At 37.3% G+C, this 14735-nt stretch overlaps 1 protein-coding gene across 13 annotated transcripts in view; it reads left to right on the forward strand.

Moving 5' to 3' along the window:
* Positions 1 to 14735, forward strand: part of NRXN1 (neurexin 1) — a 670457-nt gene that overhangs the window by 568448 nt on the left and 87274 nt on the right. For 11 of the 13 annotated variants that reach the window (XM_085054558.1, XM_085054559.1, XM_085054563.1 and 8 more), the window contains 2 exons: positions 7251 to 7340; positions 8776 to 9095. In XM_085054558.1, the coding sequence (XP_084910684.1) occupies positions 7251 to 7340; positions 8776 to 9095 (410 nt within the window). The remainder of the gene's footprint in view (positions 1 to 7250; positions 7341 to 8775; positions 9096 to 14735) is intronic. The other 2 variants (XM_085054568.1, XM_085054569.1) reach the window with 1 other exon arrangement.

Below are 14735 nucleotides of genomic sequence, written 5' to 3' on the forward strand. Positions count from 1 at the left end.
GCAAGATGACACAGCTTGGGCAGATGCAGCAAGTGTGAAAAAGCACCTGTATGGTCCAGGACTTTGGGACATAGGGGTCAACTCCAGCATCTTCATGTTTTGTGAAAGAACATGAAATCAATGTTTTTAAAATTTAGAGTTGCAGCCAAGTTGGTTTGTGCGCTGTTGATGAAGGTTGATGCTGAGTGCTTTGAATTTCTTACAGTTTTTATGAATCTGGTCATGTAATGAGCACAACTTTATCTGCACCCTGAGCTGCCTCTGAACAGTCTGCAATTGCAATCCAATTGCAGCAGCTTTGGAGATCACAACTGAAGGCCAACACTATTTTCTCTTATCAACCACATAACCAAGAGCAGGATTTAACTCCAGAAGATTTTTTCCCTATTGTTTCAGATAACTTTTCGCGTTGCAAATTCTCCACAAATAACTTATGGGAAAATTAGATTTTCCCAAAGCCTTTCGCTGACTACAATAAAATGCAATGATATGAGCAATGACCTTTTGACAGTTTGTCCTATTCTGATCTCAGAACTTACATGGTGATTAAACTTAATTAGGAGACTTACCACACAGTTAATAAGTCCTTTCTTATTGATGACTTCTACCTGAATACTGGATATTCATGGAGTTACACCCCAGTGGGAGTTTAAAATGAGAGCTGAGCACAGTGTTTCCCATTTGCCATTGTTCATTTATATAATATATTATTTCTGTCAAGAGACATTCTCTATAGCACCTCTTAGCTAGCATGAAATGAAGATCATCCAGCTTGCTACCCGGGCAGAAGTCAGTAGAACACCCTCAGTGGTTACTATCTCAGACCTAGCTAATTTTCAATGCAATAGGCTTGAAACATTCTCCATTTTCCAGCTGTTGGAAATCTATTGAATAAGAAACTGCTTACAGCCAACTTCTGGTTAAATTTATATAGAAATTGTAAGCTAAAATGCTGTGAGATTGTGATTTAGAAACAGTTCAGAGTCCTTTTACCTTGAAGAACTACAAAATGTCACTCGGGGTGATGTGGGGCATGGTACCATACTTGCAACAATTCATTCCTCTTCAATGATTTTTATCAATTTTCCTGCCTGTTTTAGTAGCAGCCCAACAATATTAAATACTATAAAGGCAGTACAAAGGATCTTTCTAAAAGTCCTGATAACAAAATATGACCTTTAATTTATCAGACAAGTCTTATGTTTTCTTATCTGCTTCTTGTTGTTTTCATCTTCTCTTGCATGTTTTTGATATAATACACCAAACTAAGACAGATACTGCATAATAGTGAGGAACTGAGAGTCAGGAAAAGCATACTCTTCATTTAATTACCAATTAATCCAGTGAAAAATAATCAAAACCAAAACAGGGCAGAAGGGAGTTGATTGGAAGTGAAGGTTCAGCTTCCCCTGAGAGGTTAATGAGAGTTCTCAGTTTAATCCTGTAGAAAGTTGTAAAAACATTGTTTACTTTGTTTAATGTGCAAGCATGAAATAAGGAGCTTACAGGTGAATGAATATAATATGATTTGGTACAGTCTGTAGGATAAATGGAATGGGAACCAATTTATTCATCTTTCAGTCAATGTGGTAACTGTAGTTATCTTAAAGGCAAACCTAAGTTTTGCTTTGTTTTTGGCAGTGTCATAAGCCACCAGTGAGAGATTTTACTCTGCTATGAAGATTCCTATCAGTCATTCTGTGATCAAAATAGTATCTTTGGATGCTTACTATTCATTATAAGGAATTTGGGAATTTCTGAATGGTCGTATTGTGTTATGGGTTATTTAATATGAACTTGCCAGGCTTGACACTTCAAAGTTTGGAGAAGTTACATTTCACAGTGGTTTCTCCCTTTATAGGTTAAATTTTCTCAAGAAGGTAAGGCACTGAAGAGCTGCACTCTTATTTATTTGCTACAGGTTCTTCTCTAACTTAAGAGTTTCTTTGCACTTTTTATCTTCTCACTGAGCTGACGATAAGGATTGTTCAAAATCTTCACATTCTGCAGCAATGTGTTTACCTTCTCTTTGAACACTGGAGGAAGCCCACATCAGCCTTCTGGGTATGAAACTCCTCACACAACAGCCTTCCAGGCTGACCACTGCATCCTCCTCTGTCTCTCCCCTCACACTGGAACAAGTAGAGCTGACATCTTTCAGCAGCAGGAAAAGAAATACACCTTAATCTGATCCATCTGGAGCTCACTCCTGGATCAAACACCTGATAGACAAGTCTGTAAACACTCAGCAAGAATATAGGTGAGAGCAGCATCCCCTGCAAACACAGTGACTTCCTGAGGTGAATTTGGACCTCTTCTCCTCTACCCCATGCAACTCAGTCTCAAGTATGTGTGCACAATAATGGAAATAGATGATTTCAAAGAACTTTAGTATGGGCCATTATTGAGATTATGATTTCATCTCTTGGCCATAGGATACTTTGGGGACTGTTTGCCCTTGTATCCCAGAGCTGCTGTGGCTCTCTCTCACACCATGCAGTTGGCATTTCAGTCAGGTTTTCATCCCTAACTGCATCTGGAGGAATTATATGGGTCTCTGTCTTCCTCTTGCAGATGTCAGAAGGCTCATGATTCAGAAACAGCAGTGTCAAGATCATGATGAGTAAAACTAGGAAGAGAGGGTTGTTTATAAATGGAGATAGACCTTGGTTTCATCACTTTGTTATTTATTTCCCTAACAGATCACTGGGACTAACAATGCGAATTTGTATTCTGGTAAAGGGTTTGTTTCAAAGAAAATATTCTCTAATCTAGGTTGTTCTTCACAGACTCATGGTTTTCAACCTTCTTACTTATTCTCTTTCAAGGATGCTGCTATTTCACATCAATAACTGACACCTTTATTTCAGAGCACAAAATAGAATTACACTCCAGCCCTGACAATATAATAAATCAGGAGGGATAAAATACATATTAGTGAAGTTCACATAGTTGGTTTGTCCCAGCTGACCTATAGATATAAAGGTATGATTAAAGTTTTTTTGGACTGCTTCTTCTCAGTTGTGACACAAGATTTAGCTCTGACTCAAAGATTTGACCTTTGCTGCTCTTCTCTGCTTACCTTGATTCTTTGGAATTATTGTTATTCCCTTGAAGCCTTTCTGCCAGTATGGAATTAACACCCTGTTGTGACAAAATATTGTCTGTTTGGCAGAAGAATGAAGCCATCTAGAATTCAATCAGGTTAGACAATGTCATGGTGCACATCCTGAGTGAATCATTTCTACCCAGTTTTTTTAATCAAAGAAATCTTGGCCATATAACCTGGAAGAGTAATGCTGGATAGTCACATCACTGTCTACAATTAAAGTTTAGGCACATCGGGATTTTTTTTATGAATTACGATTGAAAGGATGCCTGCCAAAGCACTTAATCTTTCAGATGGGTAACAGAAATAAAATCTCAAAGCCACAGGTTTATTTAGGGTATGAAAAAATTTATTAACCTCCTTGGAAGTGTTTTTACTGAAGAAGTTCCTTGTGGTTCACCATGTTGGTAAAAACAAGCATAAATAAAGGAAGGTAGAAAAACGTGCACTGAATACTCCTGAGAAAAACAATCAGTGGTGTTTATGATTTCTCTACTGGGGATGAGATTATAGGTTTTACTGAATTCAGTGAGTCTATCCAGATTTGTTGTAGCTGAGTGGATCACCCTAACCAGATGTTTGAGAGAAAGCACTTATTGAAAAAATGTGTGTTTTTCATTATGTACTAATAGGATTTTGGTCGCTTTTTAATGTAGTTTCTGTTATTTTCAATTCTATGTATTGTTTTTTTTAATGCAGTTGTTATGTGTCTGCTGGTTTCATCATTACTAAATCCATGTGTTCTCCTTGAAACCAAATCCAGATAAGTTCCACACCATTTCCCCCTAGCCTTTCCATTTATATTATACACTAGGAGAATTTAAGCTAATGTAATAGTGTCAAATTGAGATGTATTTCATAGTGCACTTTTCCTCTGATGAGGAATGGGCTCATGTAATCAGCAATTATTTTTTGTGTGACCTTTACAAATCAAATTGTTATTTCCTTGCTTTTCATTTGAATTTTGCTCCCAGTGGTGCAGGACTGTTGCAGCTAGTATAAAACATAATTTATTGATAGAATCACATTATAATAGTCTCAAATCATACATATTGTATGTTTTAATGAAATAATTCAAAGAAATGTATAAGCTGGCCAAGATTAAATTTATACTGCTAATTCACAGAGGAGTTTCCAGGATCACCATAGAGATGTTCTGGAGCAGCTGCAGACTAGTGAGAGTGGAGGCAGCAATAGACCTTTCCTAGGATAAATCCCATGCTGGTCATGGATTTACAACAGAGAAGTGCAACAACACTAAGCATCCAGTCTGGTGGCTGCAGAGGGTCCTTTTACCAAATATTCCCGATTTACTGGGTGAATAAACAACACAGTTTAATGCCTTCCCGATATAGGCAGTTGTGAACATTTTGCCACAATTGCCCAGTTCTTGTGGGATCTAGAGAGGGTTTGTTCATGAAAGGCATCCAGTGAGTAACTGTGTGTGAAGTTGATGAGTGGATGATGATCTCTATTCATGAGACTTATTTCCATTATGTTAACGCATTCCTTATGCCCACAGACCTCTTCTGAACAACTTAGCCTTTCTTATAAATGACATGGGAGAATCTCACCCACTCCCCCAATTTTTTTTTTAAATATAGATTCCCCAAAAAAAAGGTACGCAACACTAACTAAAACTCATGATTCATTTACTTTAAGTTAAGGAAACCTTTTGGAAATAGGATGTTCTCTCACTTATTCAGTGACTCAACTGATAATGCCTCAATAAAAACTGTAGAAACATCTTCTTGAAAAGCTAAATGTGTTAAAAGTAACTGCCTGTCAGAAAATATAAATTACTAACTCACTGGGTTAGGTATAATATATACACAATATATATTTTGATGGAAGATACAAATCCAGAACAGAAACATGTGGGATCATACCATTTATTTTGGCTCCTGTGTTGGTCACGTGGCATTTCTTACGTGTTTTTTTTCTGGTATTTCTCAAATTTCCATTTAGTCACAGGAAGTTGGCTGTAAGAAAAGGAGGACAGGATGAAGAGAAGTAATTTTAAACATAATAACAGGGAAAAAAATTAAAACTTTTTGTATTCTCACATCATCACAGTAGTTGGGTTGTGATGTGTTTAATTCTAAATTTTCACTTTCCTGGAGAAGTACAGAAGGGAACGTTTCAAGAAAATGTTTGATGTTCAGTTTCAGTTCTGTTTTGCAGAAAATATTTCTAAAGCTTGAGAACAGAGAAAAATGTGCATATGAGCAAAATGTATATGTTATATATATATATATATATGTATATATGTCCACACAGCTTTTAATATGACATACACTTAGAAGTTCACATAGCAAATTTACTCAGACAAGTTGTGGAACCACCTTCTGTGGTTGTCCTAAGTTGGGGATGCCACATCACTGGAAGGGTTCAAGGTCAGGTTGAATGGGCTTTGAGGAACCTGATGTAGTGAAAGGTGTCTTTACCCATAGCAGAGGGGTTGGAGTAGATGATTTCCAAATGTTCTTTCCAACCCCAAACATTTTATGATTCTATGTTGGACAGGGAACAAACAGGAAAAGGCCATCTCCTCCAAAGCAAATAGGATTAGCTTCTGGCATGGTGAATGATGTGCATGCTAAACCAAGTGAGGGATGCATGAAACATGGAAAACAGCAGTTTTCATCACTGCAGAATAAATATCTGCATAAAACCACCATGGTCTCAATTGCAATTTTGGGGAGCTATTGTTCTGATTCTTCCTTGCAAACCTGTTATGGCTTGTAATTTTGTGACAAACTAGAACGCTGATCTCCTGAATTTGGAAAATATTTCTGTTTGACAATTAGCAGTAGGACCTTCTAGCTCAAGAACATCTTTCTGAGCACTATGTAGGCTTACTGCAGTGAGTGCTTACATTTCCACTGCAGATACAGGACTTGGGTACTTGGTTGGTTTGGTGGATTTTGAAGTCAAAGACAACATGTATGTTTGAACCAATAAGATTGGATTTGGACATGAATTATAAATGACTGAATTTTACTTATCTGGATTTTCTTACCTCTCAGATTCTTTACTGATATGAACCATTACAATGAAATAAAATGTATTGTTGGTTTAAAAGTCTGCTGCTGCCAAAAGTCTATACATTGAAGGAAATATTTAGGTTTGCCATTGTCCTAAGTAGTTTTCTAAGTGGTTTTCTGAGGTATCTCAACTACATCACTCAAACACAAAAGAACTATGATTAGAAATAAATATTTAAAGTGTTGCGCTATTTATTCCTAATCTGCTATTTTTCTGACTGCAACCAGCCTTATTTTATCTCACTGTTTTAGTTAGAGAAGTTAAAGATCTCTACACACACTGAGAATAGATACAGTTGGCAAACATGACAACTTTGTCCTTTGCATTGCTGAGTTCTGGTTAGTTCTTGGTTCATGAAACTCCACCACAGATGGCCTCTTGCTAAATTTTAAAGCACTTCCATGTTTCAGAACCAGGCTACCTTTCAACAAGTCACTTTTGTCAAAGCCTTGGTGTTCCTTCAAGACATTGTCAACGAGTCCTAAGAGAATGTACAAACTGTGAATGCTCTGGTCTGTTCTGTATCATATATTTGAATCTCTGGATTTTATTTAAATGAAGAGAAGAAGTGTGTATTTTTTCTGCTTAGGAGTAAGTTGCAGCAGGACTATTATTAGACAGCAGAAGTAAGTGTGCCTTAGGTGGTGATTAAGAGTTGTGTTCTTCTTTAACTGACTAACCTGGAGTGAGAGGTTGGATGTCTTTTGAAAACTTAAACCTGTTTCACCTGAACATGTTTAACTAGTTAATAAGAAACATCAAAAAAGACAAAACCCTGAGGTCAACTATCATTTTTTTGTAAAGCCGATGATGTTTAAATTTGTTTTTTGGGTCTGTCTATAACATAAGTTTAATAACCTAGCTCAAATGCAGATTTCTAATTTTCAATTAACATAGGAATAATTTTGTTTGCTAAAATAAAATAAATGAATGAATGAAAAGTCTGAACCATGAAATGTTCTAGGTAGCACTTTTTAAAATTCCAAATTTCAAAAAATCATGTGGCAACTGTATAGCTCAAGCTTTAAGTATTAACTTTTAACCTTTGACCTTACAGATTTTAACCAATGAAATGTCTCTTTAAACTTTAAAGGAAACAATGATAACGAGCGCCTGGCGATTGCTAGACAGCGAATTCCATATCGACTTGGTCGAGTAGTTGATGAATGGCTACTCGACAAAGGTAAAAAACATTGATTAAAACTTCAAATAAAAAAATAATTTGAACATAACCAAGTAGTGCTTCATTGTAACACTAATAAACATAAAAAATAAATTTCAGTAAAACTAAATTAAAACAAATTTTAAAAAGTAAAATATAGAGTAATATTTGCATACCTTGTATAATAATTTCTATACATTTCTAGAAGTACCAGCTGTTTAATAATCTTACCCTGTTAACTTAAGGTTAAAGGGACTGTTAAATATAATCCACTAACTCAATCTATGAAGGTACTCATAGCAAACATTAACCAAAAATTATAAATCATTCATAGATTATATTACATGTTCCAGCATCTAAATTATTAACTAAAAATATCTGTAGTTACGATATCTTCATTATGGTCCTGAAAAAAAATTTGTTTAAACTGTAGGTATCTTAAATAGTGGGCAATATGAATTGCCAATCAAAATGAAGTCCCTTTAACGTTTGCAACTTTCTAAGGGGATTTTGGAACAAACACTAATTAAAACAGAACTTAAAGTTGTGTGCATGCTTTTTTGTGAGCAGAAACCAATCTGCTAAAGTGACTATTCTATTTACTAAGAGTGGTACTGTTGCTGAGGATTTCTCTGTTTAATGGAAATGTGCCATGATTTCTCCATCGGTATGTGTATCATTTCTGAAGCCGCTTTTACATCTAAACTCTTTTATTTTAATTGATAGCCTTGCTGAAAGCCAATCAGACATCTATTTTTGAATCTGCCTCTGAGATACTCAGTGTGAACCATGTGTTTCTTTTCAGTGTGTATGTTGAAGGGAAATAAACATTTAAATACTAAAAGGAAATATTTAATTAAAAATGTAAATATCCACTTATATAGAGATGCAACAAATTACTGCATAAATTCTTTAAAATTCACTTGACCTAGTGACTTGTTGGCATATATATAAACTTTGTCTGTGTGTATATACATATTTGTATATGTCTATACATACATAAACTCACTTTTACATAAAGCTATAGGCTCTATGCTGCATTGCTTGAAAACAAAAAACAACCAAAGTTTAAATGTTGGCAGACTTGAAGAAAAAGTTATCTTAAGGAATTAGAAAACCTGGCATTCTTGAGACACACCAAAAGGTTAGCACTGCTTTCAGGTAAAAGGGAGAGGGGTATATCTTGTAGTGCCAAACACATTTGCAAATATATTTGATTGGCCTTTTAGCAAAAAACATATAAATCCCAAAACGTCGTAAATTAAGAAAAATACAAATGCTCTCAAAATTTATGCATTTCATGGACACCTCATTAAAAAGCAATGAATTATGAGTCAAATCCTTTTCTTATAGTTTATTGCTCTCATTTTTCACCCCATGACAATCTGTTATCACTCGTGTAGAGTATAGCGTTCACAGTCAACATTTTTGCATGTATATAATGTTATCTTCACAGGGCGTCAGCTCACAATCTTCAATAGCCAAGCAACCATAAAAATTGGAGGCAAGGAACGTGGCCACCCTTTCCAAGGCCAGCTCTCTGGTCTTTACTACAATGGCTTGAAAGTTCTGAATATGGCAGCAGAAAATGATGCCAACATCGTGATAGAAGGAAATGTGAGACTTGTTGGTGAAGTGCCTTCCTCTATGACAACCGAGTCCACAGCCACCGCGATGCAGTCGGAGATGTCCACGTCAGTCATGGAAACAACCACCACCTTGGCCACGAGCACCGCCAGGAGAGGAAAGGCTCCGACCAAAGAACCCATTGGTCAGGTGAGTCGCCTTCCTCACCTTTTGAAAATATCTTCTCACTTCTGAGTGTGGCTTCCTTTGTTGCATTCCCTGTGCAGATGAAATTGTTCCTGTTAAAGAAATGCATGAGTTACAGTTAAAAGTTCTGTACCACACATGGCTCATGGATGTGATGTTCATCAGCATTTAGAAGGAAAGTAAGGACTTTGCTGTTCCTCTAAATTAGGCAAACTTACCAGTTCAGATTGTTCTGGTGCTGAGTTTTATTGATCCTTCATCCACCTTCATAGTGGTGCATATCTTTAAATACCCTTTCTTCCTTTGATGGCTTAGACCGATTACTTTCAGTGTAGCAATGCAGGATGTCTGGAATTAGAGATAATGAAATGAAGTGGTGACTTTATCCATGAGAGAGAGAAAAGAGACCCAGTTTTATGAGAGAACAGGAAGGAGGTGAGCAGACAAAAGGTGCAAGAGGCTAAAAAAGAGGGAATTAACACTTTCTACAGTCCTGCAAGTGATCATCTTCTCTGGCAATATTCTTCATAAGAGGTAGTGACAGCACAGGGAATTAAGAGCACTCTTCACCATGGGGGACTCAGGCTCCAAGTCATAGGCTGTTGTTTACTGTTTGTTGAGGTTATTTGCATCTCATGAATTTGGTGATGTATTTAGTTGCTTTCCGGTTTTGTCAGGGTCTCTGTGTAATATGTGGAATAATTTAATTATTGAGAAAAGGAGAGAGGGGGAAACAGATGAGTGAATTAAAAACTTTTATCTTGTATCCACCCTGAGTAACACCCTTCAGACATTGTGCTTTAAAAACCTAAAACTTATCAAGATGTTCCTGTGGTGGGGAAGATTCTTTTATAGTTATTCTTTCTTAAAAAAACCCACACAAAACAAACAAACAAACAAACTCTTAACCAAACCAAGAAAAAAAAAAAGATACACTGCTAAAAGCTTTTCTTATGTTCATTTGGTTCACATGCCTGTTTGTGTGCCCACTGTGCCATCAAGCCATGGCAGCTACACTCCTGAGATCCAGAAATAGGACAATACAGAAAGCATCACAAGGGAGGGACAGGATGTGCTGAATGAGGTTCATTTTTTCTCAAGAATGAAGCACATGCAGATTAGACTGAGGTCAGGTTGCCTGTTTTCTGTGTAAAAACTCAAGTCACATAGTAAATTTAATTGGGCATCAAACTTTACACTTCAGTTTTCATATCTGTAGTATCTTTGTATGCTTTATACTATGGACCAAAAACTACAATAAAATATAAGTAAAAATTCTTATTTAACAAACTTGAAGCAGTACATTTAAGTTAAAAATGAGCCTTAAAAAAAGCATTTTGACTTGCTGGTTGAAGGGGGTTTTAATGGTTATTGTAGCAAGTTACAGAATTTTAATAAATAGCAATATACTTTCTTTGTTATTAATTCTGTTTTAAATAGTACCTTGCACTCTATTATCCAACTAGTCTGACCTCAGTATTTTGCAGGAACAAAATGTAAGCTTCATCAAATTTACCAAAGGGAAAATCTGCCTCTAAAAGTGCAGAACACCCTCAGAGTGTGGAAGGATTTCGGCTAAATTAATGTTACTAAATTAAATTAAACAAAGTTAAACTGTTCTGTCAGTTCCCAGCATACTGTTGGCCTCTGCCATTCTCTCATGTAACTCCCAGGCACAATTTTGGAGGAAAAATGTCACAGGGACCATTCTCAGTTGGCACCTTGCATGATCTCTAGGCAGCAGGAATTTACTGGTATAATTGCTTTGCCAGTTGGCCTCAGTTTCTGGGAGTATTCCCCAGTATAATTTACACACTGTTTGCATGTTTAGCCACTAAGACTTTTTTATTTGAGGTCTTCCAATGGGATATTTTTGGAAGAAAATTTTCTTAAGCTAACAGCTATGGTGAGGTGTAAATTTTTCTGAAGAGGGTAAACAGACAATTAGGGCAAAATGATCTTCCAAAGCTGATCAGTTTCTAGACTGTGGTGCCTGAAATATGATGTGGCCTTTATCAACTCTGTCAGAACATCCAGTTGATGTTTTAGAGAACCTCACTGCCGCTGGGGCTGAATGGTCCCAATGCAGTTGTGTCCTTTCCAGCTGAAGTGGCTGTGCTGAAATACCATGAGCTCTTTGCTACCCCACCATGAGGAGCCTCCAGCAGACTCCAGGAGCACCCAGAGGTGCAGAGCACATTCTGAGGGTGAAGGTTTTGATCAGCCTCTCTCACCTGTTAGCTTAGCTGGAGCAAGGACTTTATGCATCCAATGGTAAACTCCTCATTTAGGAGCCTGAAATCAGCATTTGTGAAGAAAGCATTCCATGGTAACATTACTGCAGTACTTGGGGCATCCTGAGTGTATAAATGAGTCCTTCTTGACTTCATCTATGTCTAAATGTTCTGCCTGATAGGATCTCTGCATGTCATTTCATACACTTAATTAGTCAGGGACTGCACTGGAGCACAGTTTGCCATCAGGCTTTTGATCCGACTTCAAGAGATTGATAACATCCCAAAGTCAGAGCTGAGATTTGTCTGCAGGATGCTATACTATTCATGCAACAAAGACCTAAGAAGCTATTGAAGCACTTTAGGAACATAATTTTTTCCCTTCATTCATACCTGGTTCTTACTCTACCTGCATGTAATAATTTCTGAGCTCTTGACCCATAGGAGTCTCAGGGGTCTGTCCTGCAGGGTGCTGAGTAATCACTTTCCATCTTGATGTCCCTGGAGATGAAGGCACTCACCATCTCATGAAAAAATCTACCTTTAATGTCTTCATTCTTTTTCATTTTTGTCCTTTACGGTTTTTTTCTGATTTTTGCTTATATATAACCTCTGCAAGAGTGTCAACTGCATTGACATACAGTAATGCACAAGAAGAAAAGTTACCTCTCTTGCATTAATTAGGTTACTGAAGAAAATATGCAGTTGAACAGCAATTGCTAATGAAAAAACATTACTACAAACCAATGCACGGCTGAAATAGAATAGAAGCAAATGATCCAATCAGTCAGAGATTGTTTGCTCCATTTGCAGAGGTATTGAATTCAATTAAAGATTGCAATACTTACAGAAGATCATTTAAATCTCTATTTATAGGGAAAGTTCTTTTAAAAAACCTACAATGTTTTATTGACAGAATCCCTGCTTCCTCACAGATATTAACAAAAGCAATATATGATGCAAGACAGACATGGGACTTCCAGAAAGTATGTTGAATTGTGCATGATTTTAGATGAAGGAGGTTTTAGTGCTTCTGAGAAAGAAATGCTTTTTGCTAGTGATTCTGCTCTAAATGAAGGTTTTCCCAGCTTGGAAGTATTTTAACAATGGATGTTTTGGTGATGACAGACATCTTAATTATTGCACTTGGAAAGGTAAATTTTTCAAAGGGGAGAAAGGTACTCAAAGCTTATTGAATGTCAATAGCAGGTGAATGCCTCATTTTGCTTAGTGCCTTAAATCCTCCGCCCCACTCCCCCTTTGATTATAATGGCGTTTAAGCTGTCAGCCTCCATGCAAGGCACTCTGTAAACACAGAGGAAGTGAAAGTCCCTGCCTCCAGTAGCTCACAGAATAAACAAAAGGTATCAGGAAAGGAGGGGGGAAAAAAGAGGAGATCAGGAGGTGGGAAGAAGAGGGAAATCAAGCAAGCATTGTGTTGTTTCCATGTTGACAAGTGTGCAGATTTGCAGCTATTGTGGAAGGGACACTTTACTGCCCTATGGGTTGCTTTTTTTTTTTTTTTATCCAAGCTTTTCAGATGGCTGTAGGATCACCACAGAGCCATAGCAGACTCTGGAGCAGGCAATTTAAGGATTAGGCTGCCTGCTCAAGCAGTTGGTGCAAAATTGGCATCAGCTGGCTGGTCAGTGAGGTGTTTCCTCTGCTTTTCACTCTGCCATTGACACCTGGGGAAGCCATGGCCACTGGCACAGGAGCTGAGGATTGCAGGAGAGGTCTTGCTCCCCCAGCAATGCATGGGAGGAGGCTCAACACTTTACCTACCTTTATGAGCATGGAAAGAAATCCCCCAGCTTAATTGCTGCAAGAGCAGGACTTGTGTTAAATGGAAACACGTGTTGCTAACTTTTGGGGGGCCCTAAGTGTGCACTCGGACTCAGAAATCATGAATTTGCTCTAAGAATGTCACCTTTTTATGAAGGTATTCAGCAAAATGATACTTAAGTTCTTCCTTATTTTTCTCTTTTATTTTTAACACTTTTTTAAAGCTCCATTTGCAAGTTTTTCTGTTCAGTCATGAAGGTGATAAACATCTTTCAAAACTGTAAATAAAGAATCACATGTTGTAGAACTCCAGGATCTGAAATGTTAAGCTAAACATTCAGTACTGCAAAGCTTGCAATAAAAATTGCTAGAGTTGGCAGAAGCCTGAAAGGCTTCAAAAGGACTTAGAGAATGGGTTTTGCTTGAATTAGGAAAGCCCAATCAGACCTTTAGTATCTCCTTGGCACAGCTTTGTGAATCTGTATTAACTGGAAATCATAAATGAAGTGATAGTAAATCAAGAATAATATACTCATTTCTCATCCCTTTCTAAGGATTTGATTATGACAGCCCATCCACAGAGCAGCCTCTACTCTCATGCATTGGAAACTGTTTCTGAAAATTGTGTGCAAAATAGCTTTTTTTAATTTCCCATAACGTATTCTGGCAGTCCTCTTTGTTCTCATCAGGGTGGGTTCTTATCAATAACACTAAGCCACTTAACCAGCAATTGCCGTATTCTGTGAGATGACTGCATGTTTGGGAACAATAGGCACTGATTTTTGGTCAAGCAGAACTAAATCAATGAACTGAAAGTTGGTCAGTTGCCTTGGAGGACATACACCAGGTGAAGGGTATGTTTCCTTACATATATTGAAGCAGCAGATTTAAATGGCATTCATTGTAGCAGGGACAATGACAGGCTTGGCTCAGAGGCTTCACCTGCCAAATAAAAACAAGCATTGAAGAAAACAGGGGTGTTTTCCATGGAAAGAGTTCAATTTAAGAACGGGAGTTGAATGCACGACCTCTGCCCAAATGTGAACATGTTTTATGGAGACACAGTAATCATTAAATGTATGCAGATAATATTAAGAGGAGGATGAGGTTTTTTTCAATCCATTTTGGTTGAAAATTATGACAGCATGGATTGCAAAGTCCTGCTTCTATTCACAGGCATTGTGTTCTTTCCAAGTATCCACACTGCTTCCACTTCTTTCTCTGGACAGCCACACCAACTTGTCCACAATTCATCAGCCCCAGCAGACAAAGCTCTTCCCCAGGGGTCTGATAAGTCACGAGGATTTGACTCAACAGATGCTCACTAGCGTAAAGTGAATCCCACACCCATATGTATCCCGTAGATGACAGATCCTGGGAAGTTGGAGGACAAATCTCATTTCAGGACAAAACTCATTTGTAGTAGTATCTCTGTGCAAAGTGGTAGTTGTGAAGTGCATATGTTTTAATTGCAGGTTGAGAGAAATTTAGACATCTGCATCAAACCCATGCGCTTTTCCTTGTTTTTTGTTTGTTTAAAATATCGTATTAAGAATTTTAAGTTTCTTCTAGTGATTTTTTTGATAATTTGATTAATTGTTTTAAAACATAATTGTCAACGTCA

This window comes from Lichenostomus cassidix, chromosome 3 (assembly GCF_008360975.1).
Source record: "Lichenostomus cassidix isolate B80296 chromosome 3, HeHo_3.0, whole genome shotgun sequence".
Classification (NCBI taxonomy): domain Eukaryota; kingdom Metazoa; phylum Chordata; class Aves; order Passeriformes; family Meliphagidae; genus Lichenostomus; species Lichenostomus cassidix.